Source organism: Anomaloglossus baeobatrachus, chromosome 2 (genome assembly GCF_048569485.1).
Source record: "Anomaloglossus baeobatrachus isolate aAnoBae1 chromosome 2, aAnoBae1.hap1, whole genome shotgun sequence".
NCBI lineage: Eukaryota > Metazoa > Chordata > Amphibia > Anura > Aromobatidae > Anomaloglossus > Anomaloglossus baeobatrachus.
Window position 1 is genome coordinate 680,035,529 of NC_134354.1, and position 24,707 is coordinate 680,060,235.

The window sequence follows — 24,707 nt, forward strand, 5'->3', positions numbered from 1 at the left end:
GGAATGGATCCACAATAAGGTGTTAGGGAATTCGGGAAAAAAATATAAAAAAAGTTAAATGAAATAGAAGTGCATAAAAATATAGAAGCAAAAGTGTATAACATAAGATGAAATATATCTTAGTTATGGAAAATAGTAAGAAATACCAGTAGTGGAAGTATAACCTTTTAACAGCGAATATTACAATTATTTTTTAAATGCGGTCCTGGATATGCTGGGTGGTTTTTCCAAGATATTCCTGTATCTTAATTCTCTTTCCCGATCTTGGATGTGTGAAGAAATCTCTTTCTAGTGACATTAGGACATTGTGTACATTGTAAGCCATGAAAAGTGCCCTTGTCTGTGATGTGTAATGTTCTCTACAAGAATTCGGATTGTCTTGTGCTTATGTTGTTCCTTGCTGAACAATTCACTAATTTGATGACCTTTTGTAGCAGATAAATGGTTGGTTGTGGAGCTCTGGCATGTTGGGATATGCTTTGAGAGAAGTTTCCAGTGACATCTGATAGAGGAGTGTACCTTATTCATGAATGGATGGTATTTATTCGCAAATGCTAGACGGTTATTGTTCTTATTTTTATTATTTGTTTAGGCAGCAATAAAGGAAAAAATATGTATGATAAAACATAACTTTTATTGTTACTTTATCAAATAATCAACACATAGTCATAAAGTGCATAAGTGACTAAAGTGCTATAATACAAGTGTGTCCACACTTATCTCCCGTCCATTTGACATAAATTGACAAATATTGACTTGAATATCCGTGTTATGCAATGTGAACGTCCACAAAACATGTAATACGTGTCAGTTCCCTATATCCAAGCCAACAGGTTACCAATTTAATATCTGTAGACAACACCAAAAGTTACACCAATATCGTTGCTACAACATGAGCCTGTCTCCACCACGGATTAGTTTAGAGTATATGGTGTGCACTCCGCCAGAACAATAAAGGGGTTTGAGGTGCTAGTAGTGAGGGGACCGAGGTCCAAACTACAGGGTATATAAGAGACACTGCACTCTCATAAAGATGAGGTAGGAAAAAATATCAACAGATTCGTTGTTTTTTTTTGTTTTTTTTTATTTTGCCAAAAGTTGTATATTTTATTTATAGATAGAATGAGTGAAGGGGGACATTTCGGCCCAAATATAGGCCTTCTTCACTCCAATTTACACTAGAAAAGGTGAGAATAAAAAATAATCAATATTTTACAATATGATACAATATCAACATATATACAGATAACATACATATATACATATAAAAGGGGGGGGGGGGTTTCATGTCAACATTGAATATATGGGGAAGGCAGTTACACATACCAGCAGTTTGTCATGGGGATTATCTCACAGAATTTAAAATGAAGACAGCAACAGTGTGGTATGTCTAAAATATATAACATACCTCAATAGATGAAAAATGATTTTTTTTCAGGTTCTGTATGTACAGAGGAAGAGGAGGAAGAGAGGGAGAGGGTGGGGTTGTTCTAGAGGAACACCACTTAGAATTTTGTCTTTTATTGGTAATCACAGAGGACAAGCCCTATGGAAAAAGAGTATGAGTAAGAGGTAGTATGTGTATGTACATCTATAGTATAGTACTACGAAAGTATTTTTATTGCCTTATTAGTATTTGTGTAAAATTTCTCAACGCGAGTATTCTGGAGCTGTTTTACATAGGTTGCAATTAATTTGTTTACTGGTGGTCCCTTAATAAAAATTAAGAGTCTATGGTTAGTGGTATAGGAGGCTCTGTCAATGAACATCCACATATTTGAAATGTATATCATTAATACCTTGAGTATTAGTATGATCACCTGCAGAATTGATCATACTAATACTCAAGGTATTAATGATATACATTTGAACTATGTGGATACTACCTCTTACTCATACTCTAGATAATCCCCATGACAAACTGCTGGTATGTGTTACTGCCTTCCCCATATATTCAATGTTGACATGAATCCCCCCCTTTATATGTATATATGTATGTTATCTGTATATATGTTGATATTGTATCATATTGTAAAATATTGATTATTGTTTATTCTCACCTTTTCTAGTGTAAATTGGCGTGAAGAAGGCCTATATTTGGGCCGAAACGTCCCCCTTCACTCATTCTATCTATAAATAAAATATACAACTTTTGGCAAAATAAAAAAAACAAAAAACGAATCTGTTGATATTTTTTCCTACCTCATCTTTATGAGAGTGCAGTGTCTCTTATATCCATCACGGATTAGATTCAAGAAATCTTTACAATGGTGCAAGGATTATGATGTTAGGCATATCATAAAGTTAATGGTTAAAATACGGTATATATTTTTAGCCTGAACAATTCTTCTGGTCTTTTCATCAACACTGGACAACAAAAAATTCAATACTCCAAACCAGTGCTCCTGAAACCAAATAGCATGGAGTTCTTCCCAGCACAGCTGGGCTCTACAAGGGTTTTTAAATAAATTGTCCTACACCATCAGAGTGGTGACATTACTGGTAACCATTTATATAGTAGTGAAGTAATTGATACAAATACAATGACAGTGGTGACATAAAAAAATAGAACGGTTTCACCTATAAATGTAGGTCTCATACGGTAGGGTCACTCATATAGTAACACACAGCATTGGTCCATCTCCAGGAGTTGAGCTCTAACCCTGCAGAAAGTCTATGCTTAACCCTGTGTCACCCATACTCCTGCCCTAACAAGGGCAGTCCCAATTTGACCTTCCAGTACAAGAAAGCCCTAATAAGTCCACAAAGCCTCCCAACGTGTTTCTTCCACTAGGATTCAACAGGCGAACTGCTCATTACGTACAGGGCTTAGAATCAGGCATCAAGACTAGGGCTGAGCAGATCCGGACTGTAAAAGTCCAGATCCGCGCGGTTTCCAAGATACCCGGGTGTACGATCCAGATTCGACACTGACCTGTACAAAGATCTATGCCTATGAGTCACTACCTGGGTCTTTCTACAGGTCTTGATGCCTGATTCTAAGCTCTGTACCGAATGATAGCATCGATGTATGTAAACTGCACTGAGAGCTGTTGACCGAGTCCTCTAGCAGGCTACCTTCCATTCAAAGCACAAACAGGACATGTCTTTACTCAGATTCACATGTGATGGCTCCAGAACAGAGCAGAATTTTAACACCATGTAAGTTATGATGTTTCTTGAAAGGCTTTTGTGAGCTCAGAGAACCAGCATGGCTACCACAGCATCTTGCAGGGGCATGCTATTCCATCCGGTTTGCTTTTAGTTGGACCGTCATTTATTTTTCAAAAGGACAATGACCTCCAAAAACACCTCCAGGCAGTGAAAGGGCTATTGACTAAGAAGGAGAGTGATGGGGTGCTACGCCAGATTACCTGGTCTCCACAGTCACCAGACCTGAACCCAATTGAGATGGTTTGGGGTGAGCTGGACCGCAGAGGGAAGGCAAAAGGGCCAACAAGTGCTAAGCATCTCTGGGTACTCCTTCAAGACTGTTGGAAGACCATTTCTGGTGACTACTTCTTGAAGCTCATCAAGAGAATGCCAAGAGTGTGCAAAGCAGTAATCAAAGGAAAAGGTGGCTACTTTGAAGAACCTAGAATATAACACATATTTTCAGTTGTTTCACACTTTTTTGTTAAGTATTTCATTCCACATGTGTTAATTCATAGTTTTGATGCCTTCAATGTGAATCTACATTTTCAAAGTCATGAAAATAAAGAAAACTCTTTGAATGAGAAGGTGTGTCCAAACTTTTGGTCTGTACTGTACCTAAAAAATCTAACTTCTTGAAAATTGTATATTATCCACTGTTCTTTATACGGCACGTTATAGTGGAAGATATACAGCAATTTATATGAGATTATTTTGTAGTCAATAGGGAAAAAAACAGAGTAATGCACTAGCTGAATAGTTTAAGTAATTAGTAAATTCACTGCATTTTAGAATAACAGAATTATTTTCTTTTCAATTCATAGATACGCAGACGCAGACCCACTCCTGCCACACTTGTCCTGAGCAGTGATCAGTCTTCACCAGGTAAAAGTCATATTGTCATGTTTATTTTTTTTACAAATATTCAGTTATAGTTCTCCAAGACTAGCTTTAATTATTATTATTTTTTTTTTTTTTTTACTATGGTCCTAAGAACTGACAGGCAGATGTTAACTATCTGCTTCTTGTAAATGATGGCAGTTTAGCGCAGTCATGGACCGATTGCCTTAAGTCAACAGAGCAGCTCTTTCTCTTCCATGCTGCTTTTTCGACTGGGTGTGATTAGCGACATGATACTAATTGACAGCTTGCTCCCTGCAGTTCGGCAGTGGGGAGCCGGCTGTCAATGAGTAAGATATGGACAGTCATGCCACATTAACAGAGAAGAACAGAAGAGAAGCTGCTGCTCTGTGAATGTGACATCAGTGGAAACTGCAGAACCGCCAACTGTAGCTTTCTGTGCAAGAGAATAAAGTGTGCATCGAACAGTCGCTATAGCAAAACAAAAAAATAAAAAAACTTCACATTTATTAAGACTGTCATTAAAAACTGGGAAGAAATAAAATCATGGCAGTAGGAATGCAAACGTTTGGGCTATGCATTTCGAGCAAAACATTCTTAATCATGACACATCTCTAACCTCTCTGTGCGCCATAGATTAGTGCTGGGCAGGAAAGGCAGGTAGTCAGCAACTAACTGCCTGCTAGTATAGTAAAACAATAAAATGGTCCTGGACAACCCTTTTAATTGATTAGAAATGTCCCAGTCAGCAAAATGATGAATCGTATTTATTAAATTTCATTGTTTATTTTCTTAAAAATTCGACCTTACATTCCACAACTTTTTTTATCTTCTTGTTTATCACAATTTTAGGATACTGTAAAGTCTTTTTAATGATCACTATGGGTTTTATATTGAGTAATATGTCTCTGAATGTTTTTTAAACTTTTATATAAATAGCTAGAAAAGGCTATGACTATTACTAAGCTTGGCAATACATATACGAACAAATATGGTAGGGGAGGCTTGGCGCAGGCTGAGATTCAAAGCATATTGATCACTGTCTTTTATTTGTTCTTCGATCTGGGGAAAAAAATAAGAGACAAGATATTTTTTCTGTCTGCCGTGATGGTTATTGGAAAATCAATTTCACCAATGAGAGAATAAAACATTGCTTGTTTGAAATAACGATGTAATATATGCACATGTGTTCCATTACATGAATACCACGACCTTCTAAACTCAATGCAAATACAAAGCATTAGATAGCCTGTGTATTTGTAATTGTTCATATCCCACTATGATAAAATGCACAAAATTCATTAAAAGGCACATGCTACTTAAAGTGACCCAACCACCAGGATTTTACCATATACAGTGGAAGCTCGCTTAACGAGTAACCCAGTTAGCGAGTATTTCGCCTAACTAGCAAAGCTTGCTGTAAGTTTGTAACTCGACTTACTGTACGAGCAAGCTTTGCTGTACGAGCAAAATCCCCACTGCACACACTTCCGGTTCCGTACATCCACTGTGCTCTAACCCGCTCTTGCAGTCCACACAAACACACACAAGCACGCACACACACACACAAACACGCACACACACACGCACACATATTATGCTCACCTTACCTTCCATTCCCCCGCCGACCCCTAGAACTTGCATGTATCGGGTAACCATCGCGACCGATACAGGACCTTTGAGTAGTGGCTGACAGGGGAAGGTCCTCCCTCGTTGCGATGCTTGCCACTACATATGCTGTACCTGCGGACTACAAAACCCAGGAGGCCGGCGATGGAACAGAAGGTGCACATTATGCTCACCTTACCTTCCGTTCCATCGCCGGCCTCATGGTTCTTGTAGTTTGCAGCTCCAGGATGTGTATCCGGTAACCATCGGTGACGATGGAGGAACTTCCCCTGTCAGGCGATACTCAAAGGCAGCGTGCTGGCCAATCAGAAGCAAGCGGCTTCTGCCTTTGACATCAGCGTGCTGGGAGCTGAAGGTCCCGCATCGGTTGCCTTGGTTACCCGATACACAGCCCGTATCGGTGAACTACAAGATCCAGCAGGCCGGCGATGGAACGGAAGGTAAGGTGAGCATAATATGTGTGTGTACATGCTTGCGTGTGTTTGTGTGTGTTTGTGCGTGTTTGTTTGTGTTTGTGTGTGTTTGTGCGTGTTTGTGTGTGTTTGTACGTGTGTGAAATGGCACAATAGGGGACCAGGATGGGAGATTTAACAAGTTGTGGAACGAATTGTTTGCATTGCAATGATTTCCTATGGGAAATCTTGCTTTGCTGAACGAGTAACTTGTTTAACAAGCACACTCCCAGAACGGATTGTTCTCGTTAACCAAGGTTCCACTGTAAACTAAACTCAGTGCCATACTGGCACTAGCATGGTGATTAACCTCATATCTTCACTTCTCAGATTGGATCTTTGATTGCAGGAAAAAAATGTTCATAAAGGGTCAGAAATTGGTGCATTCTTTGATATTATTATTATTATTATTATTTTCATTATTTGAAATTTGTCATCAGATTTTTGATATGTAATCTTAAGGCAATGTGAGGTAGGGGTTAAAACTCTGGATTCAGTGATGTGTCACTTATTAGGCTGGGTGTTATTTACTTATAATGAAGGTTTTATCACAAGGATCTTAACACTGCTCAGGCTACAACGAGATTTAGGAATGTCCACACCCCCTCCTGTGATAAGCAGTGCACTGTTAATATACAATGTACATAGAGAGCCTGGTGTGGGCATCGTCAGCTTTTTGAGCTCTGCTACATGGTACATTTAAAAACTGTGATTTTGTCACAACTGCTGCACCCTGTAAACTAAGTGATACATCATTGGAATATGGGTCATTTTTCCTATATCATGCTGCTCCCAGATGACTTATCAAAAACCTGGTTAATTCCCTTTCACGACGCATCTTTTAATGTATGGCATTAACAAGGTGAGTACCCCTTAAAATTTCAAATGGATAATGTAAGAAGTATTATCTATATAAATGAGGCATACCACTAAGCTAATTAGCTGAGCAACTTCTGGAATTACTATATATATAAATTATCATGATGGCGGCCATGTGGGCCCACTTGCTCATTCATCTGAGGCAAATGCAGAATTTGCATTGAAGGTTTAAGGTCTATTCACAGGGACTGAACAGTGTCACAAGATGACGACTGATCGGAAAATTGGCCTGTTTACACAGGTAGATCATAGTAAATGATGCCCACAGAGCGATCTATAGCAGATTGGTCAGTGTACCTAGGCTGCTATAGTTCTATAGCGCCAGTCCCATTTTCATAGGATGAAGCACCGCCAAAAACAGTGATCCTTTTGGGCTACGTAAAAGATGATTCTACCGATGAACAAGCATTTTTCTCGTTCATCGGCTGATTTTCAGCCTGTTTACAAGGCAATATAATTGTGAAACCAGCTCTTTTAACAATGCTTGTTCATGATTATTTTGCTTGTTGCATTGCTTGTTTATTTGGTTGCATGCCTTTAGTTATGAAGGTCGATTTTAGAGAGCTCTATATATAGTGTACAAAATCTGACAGGTATAGTGTTACTTAGCAATATGAAATTGATGATTATTTAACATTATTCTGGGATTGTTTTACTATATAAATATTAAAAGACAAACTTTTAGAACTGTATTTAAAGTGATTGTCTATTGCAAACAAGTTAGCACATATTCATGGGATAGGTGATAACTTTGGGACCAGTGAGGGTCCGACTACTGCAATTGTCAGAACAGAGCACTTCTATGCCCACCAGAATGGAGCAGCAATGCATATGTTCAGCTACCACTCCATGTCCCTACAGGGCTGTTGAGCACTATGCTCTTGGTTTTTCTCTAGAAGCCCAATAGAGAAAGAATGGAGCCGTGGTCGGGCATCTGACCTGTGGCTCCATTTTCTAACAGGTATAAAAGTTCCCTGTCAGGGATATAAATGTATGGCTCTGTTGATCGGTGAGGGTCCAGTACTTGGAACCCCTGCGGATAGGTGATAACTTGTTTTACCGGTCAACATTTTGAGTCTAAAATGAAATAAGGTATATTCTGTGTATCTTTCAGGTTTTTTCACTGTTTTTATATATAATCCCTTGAATTGCAGTGTAATACTACATAGCAATAGCACTAGGAGGTTAATGAGCACACCGAATTCCCAGCTCTCCCTTAGGTGTACCTGCTTTGTTAAGTTGAACTAATTGCTCTTCTTTCGCTCTCACTAATAAGGCCATCTGCTTCATCCCTTTTACTTTCAAGGATGGTTGAATTGTTTAAAGGCAAAAATATCTTTCCCACACAATTCCCACCATAAGCATTTAATTGCCACAAAAAGAACCCTTTCCTAAGACTTCAGCCCTGCAATATCACCTGTCTTCTCAAATGTTTCGGATTGGTCTTTTTACAGGCCATTACTAAGCATACCAGATAGGAGGGGGTTAATGGGAGCATCTGTTTCATCTAATTGCCTATTTCTTGTTCATTGAAGTCTTTATTGAGTTCATTTTATTTTAGATAGTGCTTACAGCAATTGAAAAAAATGGCATCTTCTGCTTGACCTAGTTGGTGATGGGTAAAAATGAGTGTTTATAGCTGAGAATTAATTTGGCTAAGACTCTGTTTATTGGCCAGTCTGGATTATAAATCATTTTTGTTCCATCGCCAAAATGTGAATTCATCCATTTCAAAACTGTTATAATTGTCATATAGGGGTGGATTTCATAGCTGGAACCGCACTGTTTGTAGATTTACTATATATCATCCATTGACCAATGCTTCTCCCATAGCTGCATGATCACGCCCATGAGAAGCTGAATGGAGCTGCTGGTCCAGCATGCATTTTGTGGCTTCATTTACATTTGATAGGACTTTTGAATATGGCCATCCCTAAGCTGGGCTATCATTACACATTCATGGCTGTTATGATCCGGAACCATGGAAGATCACAATATATCATTGGCAAAAAGGTGACAAGAGCATTGGCAACTAATCTGGCCGACATCCCCTTACTAACCACCAACACTAGAAGTAGCTGAGGAGTGAACTAACATCCTATGCACCGCGAACCCAGCCGGAGAACTAGCTATCTTAAAGGAAGGAAGGATGAATAGCTCTCTGCCTCAGAAATAGACCGCAAAAGGTCTAGCAAGCCCCCCACATTCAAAGACTACTGTGATATAGGAAAATACAATACACAGATGGAGGATAGGATTAGCAAAGGTGAGGCCCCACTAATTAAATAGGAAAGGATAAGAAAGGGGCTGATGGTGGCCAGATAAAAACCCTACAAAAACCCAAATACCTGATAGTACAAAAAGGTCCTCAGATCACACGATCTGTACTCCGTCCTATATCAGGTGCTCTTGTCAAACCAATGAACAGAAAAACAGGAACAATTACAAATTCAAGAAGAAACAAACACATGGACTTATAGGAGCAAAACTCCAAACATAGCTGCAGGGAGCTTCCCAGCTAAGCCACAGAGAGGGAAGATTCCTGCATGCAAATAAACTGACAATAACCACAGTAAATGACAAACCCAGATAAGAACAAAAAGAACAAAACAACTAAGAAAGAACCAAGCACTTATCTGGGGTAGATGTGGTCAGAAGCAAGATGAAAAGGCAGGTGAGCTACAGGAGGATGATAACCGGCTCAGACTGCCAGGAGGCCAAGGCATAAATAGGCAGAGAGTTAGCAATGGAATTACCCATTGCTCAAGAACACCTGGTCTCTGTCAAAACCATTCCTGGCCTGAGGAAGCCTCACAGTAGCAACAGCATAACTGACATTCACAACACATAGCCATTTGGGAAATCAGTGGTCAGTGAGACCCACGCTAATCCAACAAATATTACCTATCCAATAGAATTTTTGTTCCTCTGTTATTCTTCCTGAACATTTATGAATAGCTGGGTGTTAGATCCCAATGTCAAAAGGATGTGTCCCTGCGCAGTCTGACAGTGTGTGCAATGATTGGGCAGTGTGAGTCTTTGAAGGGACACCTCCCAAGCGTCATTTGGCAATATTTCTAGCCCACATATGTCAAACTCTGGCCCTAGGGCGCCCATTATTCTGTATGGAGGGCTATGTGGGGCCCATTATTTTTTAAGGAGGGCAATATAGGGCCCATTATTCTGTATGGAGGGCTATGTGGGTCCCGTTATTCTGTATGGAGGAATATGCAGGACTCATTATTCTGTATGGAAGACTATGGGGGGCACATTTATTGAATTTTGAGGGCTATTAGGGGTCCATTAATCTGTATGGGGGACTATGTGGGGCCCATTATTCTGTATGAAGGGCCATGTGGGGCCCATTATTCTGTATGGAGGGCCATGTGGGGCCCATTATTCTGTATGGAGGGCCATGTGAGGCCCATTCTGTATGGAGAACTGTGTGGGGCGCATTATTCTGTATGGAGGACTATGTGGGGCACATTATTCTGTATGGAGGACTATGTGGGACCCATGACTAGGTTGGTCCATGACTTTGTCCATGTTTTTAACTTTGACCATCTGTGTATTTGAGTTTGACATCCCTATTCTATGGTGAATATCAAAGGAACGAAGCATGACAATATTCTAAGAAGAAATGTTCAGAATTATTATTTCATTAAGAATGCAATTATTTACTAAAGCATGCAAGTCAAAAGATGCCAGATGCTATCTAGTTTCAAAATCCAAAGACAAATTATATAAAAATGGGGCACCAAATAATTCAAGCAACACATTTCATTACCCAATCAAATACTTTATTAAAAAAAAAAAAAACCAAAGGGGCCACGATTAGAAAGGGCAAATCTCACATAACAAGCTAAAAAGTAAAGTGCAGCGTAATAGACAAATACATAAATATATTTGTAAACCAGTTCCCAATGTAATGCTACATTGAGCCCAGCAAACGAATTATTGGCAATACCAATCAATATATGTAGAGTAGTGGGCATAGAATAAGTTAAATATATGTTGAGCCATAATAAAGAAAAGATGAATAAACCACATATTCTACAAGACGCATAAGTTAATACAAATTTAATTATGAAAAAGAAGAGAAACGTAATAGATAAATTATTAAGGCCAAAATCTATGACACAGACGCCAGTTGCATAATGCTGCTTATCTGTTGAATAAAGTAATTGATTGGGTAATTTATTTTGTTGTTTGAATGGTGCCGTGTTTTTGGATACTTTTTTCATTGGGTTTTGTTGTGTATTCATTGGCACAGTCACTTTTATACTTAAGATATTCCATTCTAAATGGGTTGTATTCTACTCTCTAACATAGGACTCTCAATAAAGAATACATTTCTGAAAGAGATGGGATGTTTCTCGTCATACTACCAGATTATATCATGTTCTTTGAAAACTATCCCTGCAAATATAACATTAATCTCCCAAAAATTGGGTCCTTCATAGCAAAAACTCCACCAATCCATATTCTGGTTTCGAAGCCCGGCAATTCTCAGTCAAATGGGATCTTCTAAATTGTACCATATTAGTAATAATAAGTAAAAACCCCCTGAGAAATGATAATTAATTAATGAACCTTATGATACATTTCTGGAAAGTAATAGGATCTTCAATTAGTAATGAAACTTACTAAATTAATCTTTGACAGCGGTAATTAATTGAATTTTTGGATATATTTTCAGAGATCCATGTGGAAGTTTCCATTAACATATGATTTCCTCAATAATAGAAGACATTTTCAATTTGGAAGTAAAGTTGTAAATTATCTATTCAGAAGGATGGAACTCCTAGATGATAATAAGATGGATAATAAGAACATTATACATTTATGATCAAAATTGAATGAAGGCATAAAACTTTTTTTTTATATACAGTGGGTGAAATTAGTATTTAACACGTCACCAGTTTTCTAAGTAAATATATTTCTAAAGGTGCTACTGACATGAATTTCTCACCAGATATCTCTAACAACCCATCCAATCCACACAGGCAAAGAAATCAAATCATAGATGGCCATAAATTAATTTATGTATAACGAGAAATGACACAGGGAAAAAATATTGAACACATGAAGAACGAGAGGTGCAAAAAGCCATGGAAAGTCATGACACCAGCTTAATTCTATCAATAATTAGAAAGCAGTCCTGCCACTTAGTGAAAAATCATATCAGCTAGTTCAACTGATGGCCTATAAAAAGGTATCTCATTACTAAGGTGCCAAACAAGAAACACCTCAAGACGGGTACAACCAGTGAGCTGTCTCAAGACATTTGCAACCCTATTGTTATAAAACATACTGATGGCATTGGTTTCAGAAGAATTTCTAAACTACTGAAGGAAATGAGCCCTGTTGGGGTCATAATCCAAAAGTAGAAAGAACATCAATTCACCATAAACCGGCCACAACCTGGTAACTCTCCCACCCCACAAGATTTCAGACAGAGGAGGGAAAAGAATTATCAGAAGAGTTGCCTAAGAACCATCTGTGGAGAGATACAGATAGACATGGAATCAGCAGGTACAATTGTGTCAAAGAAAACAATAAGTAATGCGCTCAACCTTTATGGCCACCTCAATTGCTGAGCAAAAAGCATGTTCAAGCGTATTTAAGGTTTGCTCAACACAATTTAGGCAAACCTGTGAAATACTGTGAAAATATAGTCTGGTGACATGAGACCAAAATTGAACTCGTTGGATGCAATAATACACACCATGTTTGGAGGCCAAAAGGCATCGCATATCACCACATAAGCACCAAATCAACAATGAAGTTTGGAGGTGGGAACATCATGGTAGGAAGCTGTTTTCAGCATAAGGCACTGGCAAACTTCACATCATTGAAGAAAGGATGAATGGACAAATGTATCGACACGTCTTGATAAAAATTTGCTGCCAAGATAATCAAAATTAAACAAGAGTGGACATTTCAGCAAGAAAATTATCCCAAATACACAGCCAAGAAAACTCTATACTGGTTTGAGCGAAAGAAGAAAAGTTGTTAGAATGGCCCAGCCAGTGACCTGACCTGAAGCCAATAGAGAATTTATGGAACAAAAGCTCATAGTTCATAGGAGTCCACAGAACCTTCAGAATTTGAAGTGTTTCTGTGGAAAAATGGTCCAAAATCACACATGAACAATGCATGCCACTAGTTTCTCCTTTCAGAAGTAGTGATGGGCGGACATGAACTGTATAAATCTGGATCCGCGCGATTTCAATAGTAACCGGGTTCCAGACCCGGGTTAATGATTGGGGTCTTGCAACTTGGGAAATAAAGGAAAAATAAAAATAAACTAAGTGTGCTATACTTACCGAGTCTCTGGCGTGGCTGTAACTGCTTCCAGGCCATTCACTCTTCTTCTGGGGCCACTTATTACCCTTATTCATACTCACTGCTTCCCCTGCCCACCAGCAGTCCCGGCATCTGTGATTGGTTACAGTCAGATACGCCCCCAGCCTTTATGACAGTGTCTTACTGTTAGTGATTAGAGATGAGCAATCCTGCCAAGGATCAGATCAGTTCAGGATCGCCAAGCCTGCCTGAGATCGCTGATCAGATCGTCGATCCCAGCCGAAGCCATTAAATTCAGTGGGAGGCAAAAGTGATGTGTTGTAATATGGTGTAGGGGGCTGTAAAAGAAAGAGAAAATAAGGCTAAGTTCACACACTGCGTTTTTTTGACGCTGCGTTTTTGTGCGAAAAAACGCACAAAAACGCTCCCGCGTCAAAAAAACGCGGCAAAAAACACATGCGTTTTTACCGCGATTTGGTACGTTTATGGCTGCATTTTGCTGCGTTTTTGATCTCTGCGTTTTTCTGCGGTTTTCCAATGCATTGCATGGGGGGAAAACGCACAAAAAAAGCAGGAAAGAATTGACATGTCCATTTTTTTTTTTAAGCTCAAAAACGCAGCTTAAAAAAACAGTTGTGTGCGGACAGCAAAATTGAAAACTCATAGACTTTGCTGGGGAAGCAAAGTCATGCAGTTTTGAGGCCAAAAACGCACCCGAAAAACGCGCAAAAACGCCACGAAAAACGCACTGTGCGCACATAGCCTAAGAGTTAAAGCAGTACAAACTTACCAAGTCCCCTCGGCTGCAGCACTACTTCCAGGTCCGATAATTATCTCTCCTTCATTGCTTTCCCCTTCCATCGGCGTCTCTGATTGGCTGCTGTTCAACCACGCCTCTACCACCTGGGACAGCGTCTGTGATTGGTTGGAATCACAAACGCTGTTTGTGTCCTTAATCTGGTGATAAATAAAACAAGTGTGGTAGGGCCCCCCTGTATTATTAGCAGCACAGATAAAGCCACAGCTATAGGCTGCAGTTCCCAGCCGTGTGCTTATGTTCGCTGTGTACCAAAATAAGAGGAACCACATGCAGCTTTTTTTTTCTTTCCAATTTATTTAAATAAATAATTTAAAAAACCAACATGCGGTCCCCCGAATTTTGATACCCATCCAAGATAAAACCCGTCAGCTGGCTGCTGGTATTCTCAGGCTGTGGAGACCCGTGCTTATTGGCCTCCTTCCAGCCCCATTTGGAACAAATCAAGCCAGACATGTCACTCGAAGCAAGGATCAACAAGCTAAGACTTACCTACTTTGAACACATCATACGAAGAGAGCAATTACTGGAGAAGGACATCATAGTCAGAAGAATAGAAGGAACAAGGTGAGGAGGAAGACCAGCAACCCGGTGGCTTGATACAATCAAGAAAATGGTGGAGAACACACCGGTGGACCTATCTATGGTTGCACAAGATCGATATTCCTACAGAGCATTCATCCATCAAATCACCATGAAAGGTGTTAAAAACAAAACATGTCTTGATTTGTTTGCCAGTGTGGATTATATGGGTCAGAACCGACATCTAGTAAGAAATTCTTGTCAATAGAAATAATTTACTGAGAGAATTGGTGACGTGCACAATACTTATTTCACGCGCTCTATATCTAGGGTAGAACTTGCACAACAAAGTACGAGGGGATGCACAAGAAGTCCAGACTTTTACAATAATGAGCCTCAGGCTCCCTTCACATGCACGTGAAAAAAACAATCCGTTTTTTCACGGACGTATTAAAGGGGTGGTTTGCTCCCCGTGTGCCGTGTTTGTGGCACATGCGTGTTCTCCGTGTGTTATACGTAATAACAGAACGGAAAGTCCCGCCTTACCTGATTCTTCCGGAGCTGTCTGTGGTGCTGAATGACAGTGTCCGGCACAGGCCACGCCCCGCTGATGCTGCTTCCGGCCCCCAGTGAAGAAGATGCGTTGTTCAAATTCACTGGGGGTTGGATGCAGGTGACAGCCGCGGCAGAGACTGCAGGGCTGGTGGAGGTGAGTATGTGTTTTTTTTACTTTTCCAATGACACGTGTGTTTTTCCAGCGCATGTCACGTGAGACCACATCCACACTACATCTGTGTGGTATGGGTGCGGGCCCCGTGAGACCCGTGCTGCTGGAGAAAAACGGACATGCCGCCGTATGGAGCACACGGGCTCACGTCTGCTCCACATGGAGGCACGGGCCAATGGCTGAACACGTACGTGCACATAAACCCCTTGATTTTAATGGGTATACGTGTGCCCGTGTCTCCGGTACATGTGGGAACGGATCTAGCACGTACCGGAGGCACGTGTGTGTGAAGGGGGCCTCAAGCAGATCATACCACTTGGAGCAAATTACTTTCCTCTTGGATCAATTTCTTAAATGTTGAGTACATAATGAGAGCAGCAAAGTTTCAATGTATTGAAAAGTGGATATTTACATGTAAGTGTACGACTGCGTACAACAAAGCGATTAGAGTGCTGCTGAAGTCTTTTGATTGTATATACAGTCAGGGCCAGAAATATTTGGACAGTGACACAAGTTTTGTTATTTTAGCTGTTTTCAAAAACATGTTCAGAAATACAATTATATATATATATAATATGGGCTGAAAGTGCACACTCCCAGCTGCAATATGAGAGTTTTCACATCCAAATCGGAGAAAGGGTTTAGGAATCATAGCTCTGTAATGCATAGCCTCCTCTTTTTCAAGGGACCAAAAGTAATTGGACAAGAGACTCTAAGGGCTGTACTTAACTCTGAAGGCGTCTCCCTCGTTAACCTGTAATCAATGAAGTAGTTAAAAGGTCTGGGGTTGATTACAGGTGTGTGGTTTTGCATTTGGAAGCTGTTGCTGTGAACAGACAACATGCGGTTTAAGGAACTCTCAATTGAGGTGAAGCAGAACATCCTGAGGCTGAAAAAAAAGAAAAAATCCATCAGAGAGATAGCAGACATGCTTGGAGTAGCAAAATCAACAGTCGGGTACATTCTGAGAAAAAAGGAATTGACTGGTGAACTTGGAAACTCAAAAAGGCCTGGGCGTCCACGGATGACAACAGTGGTGGATGATCGCCGCATACTTTCTTTGGTGAAGAAGAACCCGTTCACAACATCAACTGAAGTCCAGAACACTCTCAGTGAAGTAGGTGTATCTGTCTCTAAGTCAACAGTAAAGAGAAGACTCCATTAAAGTAAATACAAAGGGTTCACATCTAGATGCAAACCATTCATCAATTCCAAAAATAGACAGGCCAGAGTTAAATTTGCTGAAAAACACCTCATGAAGCCAGCTCAGTTCTGGAAAAGTATTCTATGGACAGATGAGACAAAGATCAACCTGTACCAGAATGATGGGAAGAAAAAAGTTTGGAGAAGAAAGGGAACGGCACATGATCCAAGGCACACCACATCCTCTGTAAAACATGGTGGAGGCAACGTGATGGCATGGGCATGCATGGCTTTCAATGGCACTGGGTCACTTGTGTTTATTGATGACATAACAGCAGACAAGAGTAGCCGGATGAATTCTGAAGTGTACCGGGATATACTTTCAGCCCAGATTCAGCCAAATGCCGCAAAGTTGATTGGACGGCGCTTCATAGTACAAATGGACAATGACCCCAAGCATACAGCCAAAGCTACCCAGGAGTTCATGAGTGCAAAAAAGTGGAACATTCTGCAATGGCCAAGTCAATCACCAGATCTTAACCCAATTGAGCATGCATTTCACTTGCTCAAATCCAGACTTAAGACGGAAAGACCCACAAACAAGCAAGACCTGAAGGCTGCGGCTGTAAAGGCCTGGCAAAGCATTAAGAAGGAGGAAACCCAGCGTTTGGTGATGTCCATGGGTTCCAGACTTAAGGCAGTGATTGCCTCCAAAGGATTCGCAACAAAATATTGAAAATAAAAATATTTTGTTTGGGTTTGGTTTATTTGTCCAATTACTTTTGACCTCCTAAAATGTGGAGTGTTAGTAAAGAAATATGTACAATTCCTACAATTTCTATCAGATATTTTTGTTCAAACCTTCAAATTAAACGTTACAATCTGCACTTGAATTCTGTTGTAGAGGTTTCATTTCAAATCCAATGTGGTGGCATGCAGAGCCCAACTCGCGAAAATTGTGTCACTGTCCAAATATTTCTGGACCTAACTGTATGATTATTATGAATAGTTGGCGTTCTATTAGTGATGCTTTTTGATCTCTCATTGCTAAAGGACAAACCAGGAGATTAAGTGGCTATGCTATATGAACAATTTGTATTATCTGTACAATGGCAGGAGGCCTTGAGAGTGATTTGTAGATGGGTGAAGCCACTGTCCTAGGTAGAAAAGTAATGTCACAGAATACCAATACATTCTATTCTATGAGCAATGTAATACTGTAATGCATATTTTTAACTTTACTGTGAAGCATACTGAGATCTAAAGAAGGTCCTGTAGACTTTGTCATAACATTGCGTTCCATATTTCCACCATCCTAAAATTCAGCAGTAGTGAGCATGGTTGTCGGAGGCATTACAATATGCGCTGTCAACCATACCTCCCATATGGTCACTTTTGCAATAGGTAATTATGCTTCATTTATATATGGGTTGCATTGAGTGGAATTATCTTATACACCAAAATTTTCCCCTTCACCCCTTGACGATTTTTCGTTTGTTATATCCTCTTCTTCTTCCAAGAGCTGTACATTTTTTGTTTTACCTTCAATCTTGCCATATGAGGACTTGTTTTTTTGCGGGACGAGTTGTACTTTTAAATGAAACCATGAGTTTTACCATATAGTGTACTGGAAAATGGCAAAAAAATTCCCAAGTGCAGAAAAATTGCAAAAAATAGTGCGATGGCACGATTGTGTTTGGGATATTTTGTTCACTATATGGTAAAACTGATGTGTCCGTGTGATGCCTCAGGTCAATATGAGTTCATAGATACCAAACATGTATAGGTTTCCTTTTATCCATGGGGTTAAAAAAATTCAGACGTTTGTCCAAAAAAAGTGACACGGTTTTTGAGCAATTTTCCACAACCCGTAGCATTCTCATATTTCAGGAAATGGGGCTCAGTGATGGCGTATTTTTTGCACCTTAAGCTGATGTTTTTATTGGCAGCATTTTTGTGTGGATGCCTTTTGATCACCTGTTATTGCATTTTGCACAAAATTCATGACAACCAAAAAACATAATTTTGACGTTTGGAATTTTTTTTGCTGCTACCCTGTTTCACTACCATGACAACCATTGGCTTCCTGTGAAAGCATCACAGGGCCTCCTATGGTGGTGGGGAAAGGCACAATCCCCACTGCGGCAATTTAAATTGCGCTGTCACATTTTGTCAGCGCGATTTAAGGGGTTGACAGGCACAGGTGGATTGCGGATCCACCTGTGTCTGCGAGGCCCACATGTCTGCTATTCAAATCAGCAGACATGTGCAAGGATCGCCGCCGACTCACCACAGCAGCCACCAGTGATCACCCTTTTGTGATTAAGGACATACCAGTACGTCCTCAGTCGTGAAGGGGTTAAAGTTACAAAAATATAATTGTTTTTCCCAAAGTATTTCCTGAATTTAGTATTATGTATGATCGAGCATGCATGCCATTTCTTGATATCAACCGAGTATCAGAGTGCTCGAAATGCTCGGTACTTGATAGAGTATTGTGCGAGTGCTCAACATGCTCAATTTCCTGGCTGGCGTATTCTGTCTCTCATTTTCCTAGAAGCCACAGGCGAGGGAGATTTCATCCCCAGCTCTTCTGTTAGGATATTTTGGAAAAATGCTTGAGTTTCCCATTGACTTCCGTTATTGCTCGTTACCCAAGTCGAGCCTATCCGAGCATCAGACCTGCTCCATTCGAGCACCGAGCAACTGAGCATTTTAGTTCTCACTTAACACTATTTAGTAGATTTTATTTTTTTCCAAACAGTTTTGAGTTTTCAACTGTAAAGGTCAAAACCCGGCGGGCAGTGCTTTGTAAAAATGTTTGGAAATGCTATAATTAGCTAAATGTTTCACTTGCCCTTCAGAGAAATCCTGCTTTTGATTTCAGCCTGCTATTAGACTCCACATTGCTTTATATGCATATGTCATTCTGTTTTTGTCAATACCGTATTGTCTTTATGGGACAATCTGCCGTGACCTAATTATATATTCTAAGCTTCGGATCGAGAACTCTCCTTGTGATTTTCATTCATAATGAAAAATTTGTACAGTCACATTAATATAGTCAGTGAGGCTCATTGTTCCTGTTCTCATCAATAGTGCAAATCTTTAGGATTTATTTTCACATGACTATTTTTAGAACAATTGATGTTTTGGGCTACAGTCGCTGGTTGTGGCTGCTGTTAGTGCTTGAGAGCAGAATCAAGATTTACGGTATTTAGTGCATTGCTATTTATCTTTAGACTGCAGAAGGTAATCCACCATCATTTTCGCATTCGCAAAGGAAAAATCAGTAATGTCATTCTAATAAATCAAGACCCCAAGAAAGGAGCAGATTTAGGATTGTAAAGTACTTGTTCCAGCACACGTGAGGGGCTTTATAGAGGTTTTCCAGGACAAAATGGACAATCCTTAGAATAGACCATCAATACCAGATCAACGAGGATACAACTCTCAGAACATCAACCATTTAGAAGTCTCAAGGCGCAAAAGTGCTGCTTTCACTTCACTGCACCATTTAGCAGGCAATTGACTGTACCTGATGAAGAATAAACTGAATGCTGTGCTCAATTAAATGACTTCTGGAGCTTAGATTCCCACTAATAAGACTATGATGGACAATCCTAAGTGTAATTAATAATATAATCCATGGATACCCCCTTTAAATTCAGTCCTTCCTTCTATTTTCTTCTGCAAAAAAATGGCTCCCATAAGAATGAAGAAGATTAAGTTAGTTACCACTTGGGTTTCCTTGGATCCCATTTAGATTTTGATGGAGACCTTAGCACAGTAAACTTTACAAAATAATTTTGGACATTGCACATCTTCTGCGAGATCTCCAAACCACTGTCTGAACATCCTGCTGCAACCACTGCCTTTGTCACTAGGTGGTGCCTCACCAGCACCGAGGTGACAACTAGATGTCATCACCGTGTAGCAGTTTAAGCTTAGTTGTTCCTTTCCTGCCACCTGTGTTTTGCTGCAGTGAGCAGCCTCAAGTTGCCAGTTATTCAAGTTTAGCTAAGATCTGGTCACTATGATCCATTGCGCCCGTCTGTACATTTTTTATTGTAGTAAGAGGGGAAGCGGGTGATTGCTGGCAACGATTCCCCTTGCTTCATTAAATATGTAAGTCCGTGTGATGCTCCTGTTGGGGCATGAGGCGCTTATAATTACGTCCGATGTTACCTCTATCTTGACTTGCTGGGTCCTCGTCATAGATGGAGAAGGCGACACAAAACACACACAAGTCTCTTGTAGAACAATCAGGAACCAGTTTATTGAAGATCACCACTTCTTTCTTACTTCAGGCCACTAGTGCTGTTGCTGTTCTCCCGGGAATGGGGTTTTATCTTGCTGGCACTCACCCTGGGAACTATCCTACAGCAGCTGAGTCCACTACATGCTTCCTCCCCCTGTAATCTTTCTTTGTGGCTGCCATGTCTCACTCAGGCTCTCGTGTATGAATATATTCACTGCACTCGTTATTGAACGTGAAATAATTTTTAATGAAACGTGGAAAAGAAAAAATATCCAACGACGTTTCGACCCACCGGGTCTTTATCAAGTCGCTAGAGTGAAAATACAAACAAATAATCAAAATTAAAGAAAGTATATACAGTAATTCCTAATATACAATATAAACGTATACAAAATATATGCAGATAAAACAGATCAAAATATCAAGTCCAGGATATGGTGGTATGTAGATATGGGAACAGTTGCTATGGCAACATAGTAACAAGTAGAATTTTATATTCCGTTCAAAATTACAAGTATCATATTTATATGTTAACTGCTTATAGAAATTAGATGTAAAATCATTAAATGCTGGAGTTTGAATAGCATCACTGGGGCATAATGGATAAACAGGAGAAATGCACACAATAGTAAGTACACCGGCAAGGATTTACCTGTCTGATAGGTGACTGTATAAGGTGAGGAATATAGTGCACTGAAGCACTAAGGGCTGGTTCACACTAAGCGACAGCGACAACGAGGTCGCTGTTACGTCACCATTTTCTGTGACGTAACAGCGACCTTGTAAGTCGCTGTTATGATCGCTGCTTAGCTGTCAAACACAGCAGCCGAAGCAGCGATCATAACCGCGAGAGCAGGGAGCCGCGCACATTGCTTAGCGCTGGCTCCTTGCTCTCCTAGCTACAGTACACATCGGGTTAATTAACCCGATGTGTACTGCATCTACATGTGCAGAGAGCAGGGAGCCGCGCACACTGCTTAGCGCTGGCTCCCTGCTCTCCTAGCTACAGTACACATCGGGTTAATGTGTACTGCAGCTACATGTGCAGAGAGCCGGAGCCGGCAGCACAGGCAGTGTGAGAGCTGCGGAGGCTGGTAACTAAGGTAAATATCGGGTAACCACCTTGGTTACCCGATGTTTACCCTGGTTACAGCTTACCACAGCTGCCAGATGCCGGCTCCTGCTCCCTGCTCGCTTCATTTCGTCGCTCTCTCGCTGTCACACACAGCGATATGTGTGTCACAGCGGGAGAGCGCCTTTGAAGAAAACGAACCAGGGCTGTGTGTAACGAGCAGTGATCTCGCAGCAGGGGCCAGATCGCTGCTCAGTGTCACACATAGCGAGATCGCTAATGAGGTCACTGTTGCGTCACCAAAACCGTGCCGTAGCAGCGATTTCGGTAGCGATCTCGCTATGTGTGAAGCACCCCTAAGACAATTGAAAAAGGTGCCTGGTGAAATAGAACAAAATCAGTGAATGTAGCACTAAGAGATAAGAAATTGCAGTTAGGGGTGCTTCACACATAGCGAGATCGCTACCGAAATCGCTGCTACGGCACGGTTTTGGTGACGCAACAGTGACCTCATTAGTGATCTCGCTGTGTGTGACACTGAGCAGCGATCTGGCCCCTGCTGCGAGATCGCTGCTCGTTACACACAGCCCTGGTTCGTTTTCTTCAAAGGCGCTCTCCCGCTGTGACACACAGATCGCTGTGTGTGACAGCGAGAGAGCGACGAAATGAAGCGAGCAGGGAGCAGGAGCCGGCATCAGGCAGCTGCGGTAAGCTGTAACCAGGGTAAACATCAGGTAACCAAGGTGGTTACCCGATATTTACCTTAGTTACCAGCCTCCGCAGCTCTCACGCTGCCTGTGCTGCCGGCTCCGGCTCTCTGCACATGTAGCTGCAGTACACATCGTGTAATTAACCCGATGTGTACTGTAGCTAGGAGAGCAAGGAGCCAGCGCTAAGCAGTGTGTGCGGCTCCCTGCTCTCTGCACATGTAGCTGCAGTACACATCGGGTTAATTAACCCGATGTGTACTGTAGCTAGGAGAGCAAGGAGCCAGCGCTAAGCAGTGTGCGCGGCTCCCTGCTCTCTGCACATGTAGCGATGTTATGATCGCTGCTGCGTCGCTGTGTTTGACAGCTAAGCAGCAATCATAACAGCGACTTACCAGGTCGCTGTTACGTCACAGAAAATGGTGACGTAACAGCGACGTCGTTGTCGCTGTCGCTATGTGTGAAGCACCCCTTAGAATAGAACAAAGTGCTCATAATTACCTTAGAGATAAGATGTGCAAGTGCAGCCGCTCCGTTGCTGGAGAATTCTAGTGTATTGGAGATAAGAGACGAGGAGGTGGAGTATATATCCCAGATTGACTGGCAGAGCAGCCAGTCAGGAGAGAGAAACAGGTAGGCTCGGCACATACCATGTGCTCCAGCGTCAGAATGGAAGACGTGGCAGGCAGGACATTAGAGCAGGGGACGCATGCGTGGTAAGAGGGATTTGGGACTTAGAAAATGAAAGAGAAAGAGCGCTGGATCACAGGAATGGGGAAGCATAATAGGGTGGTGACAGGGTCAGAGATGAGTGTATAGATAAGGAGTAGATTATGTAGGACATGCAAAATAAGGAATAAAGAAAGATGAGAGAAAAGAGGGGAATTGATATGAATAATGAGTGTATAGATAAGGAGTAGACTAGGACATGAAAAAATGAGGAATAAAGAAACATGAGAGGAAAGAGGGGAATTGATATGAATAATGGATGTGCATATGTATATGAATGCACTTGTATGTGTGAAAGAAATAAAAATAAAAATAAAAAATAAAAGAATAAAAATAAAAATAAAAATGATAATATTAAAAATAAAAATAAAAATAAATAAAAATAAAGCATAAAACAAATAATTAAAAACAAGGAATAAAAAAAAAATAAATAAATAAAAATAAAAATAGTGAATGAAGAAAAGGAAAAAATAATAATAATGATAATAGGAAAATCAAGGGAAAATAGGGAAATAAGGATGCTGATGAATTGATAATCCAGAATGAGATAAAAATTATAAAAAGGAGAAATAGGAAGTGTAAGCAAGTAGGTTGGTGGATGGGATGGGAAGAAAAGGAAATAAAAGAAGAGGGAGGAGAGAAAGGGAAAAAGAGGCCGGTGTACTTACCCAGAGGACACTCAATCAGCGGATCTAGGAAATAGAGAATACAGTAATAGTAAAGGTTTCAAAAAACTAAGTCAAACTCACGATTCAAACCCCTGGGATGTAGAGTTTGTAGCGTGAAAATCCAGAAGGCCTCACGATCTTTGAGAATCCTAATGTGGTTGCCCCCTCTGCGGGGTCTAGGAACCTGCTCAATGATCTGAAAGCGTAGTTGGGATACCGTGTGGGGGGCTGAACAGAAATGGTGCGGGATGGGAAGCCAGGTCTTTTTGCATCTAATGGTAGATTTGTGAGAGGCTATCCTGTCCCTCACATGCTGGGAAGTTTCACCTACATAGAGTAAACCACAGGGACATTTAATTAAATAAATCACAAAATTGGATTCGCATGTAAAAAAGCCTTTGATTGGGAAACTCTTCCCCGTATGAGGATGTAAAATTACGGGTGACTTGATCACGTTGGAGCATGCTGCGCAGCCCAAACAGGGAAAGGTCCCTGTTTTAGGTGTGTTCAAAAACTGTTGAACAGGTTGTCTGGTAAGGCTGCCGATATCAGCTCGCACAAGATTATCTCTGATGTTGCGTGATCTTTTAGTACAGATAAGGGCTGGTGTCTTGAAGGCTTCAATCTGGGGGTACGCTGTTGGAAGTAAGGACTAGTGTTTGCGAATGCAGTTGTAGATTTTAGGCATGATAGGGTGGTATGTGTAGACGAATGGTACTCTTTCAGTGTTCGTATTGTTATGAGTATGTGGTGCTATGGTTCTATGTCGCTCGTGTTT

At 40.7% G+C, this 24,707-nt stretch overlaps 1 protein-coding gene across 1 annotated transcript in view; it reads left to right on the forward strand.

Moving 5' to 3' along the window:
• Positions 1-24,707, forward strand: part of PPP1R1A (protein phosphatase 1 regulatory inhibitor subunit 1A) — a 260,869-nt gene that overhangs the window by 151,214 nt on the left and 84,948 nt on the right. The window contains exon 2 of the mRNA XM_075334515.1: positions 3,978-4,038. Within this exon, the coding sequence (XP_075190630.1) occupies positions 3,978-4,038 (61 nt within the window). The remainder of the gene's footprint in view (positions 1-3,977; positions 4,039-24,707) is intronic.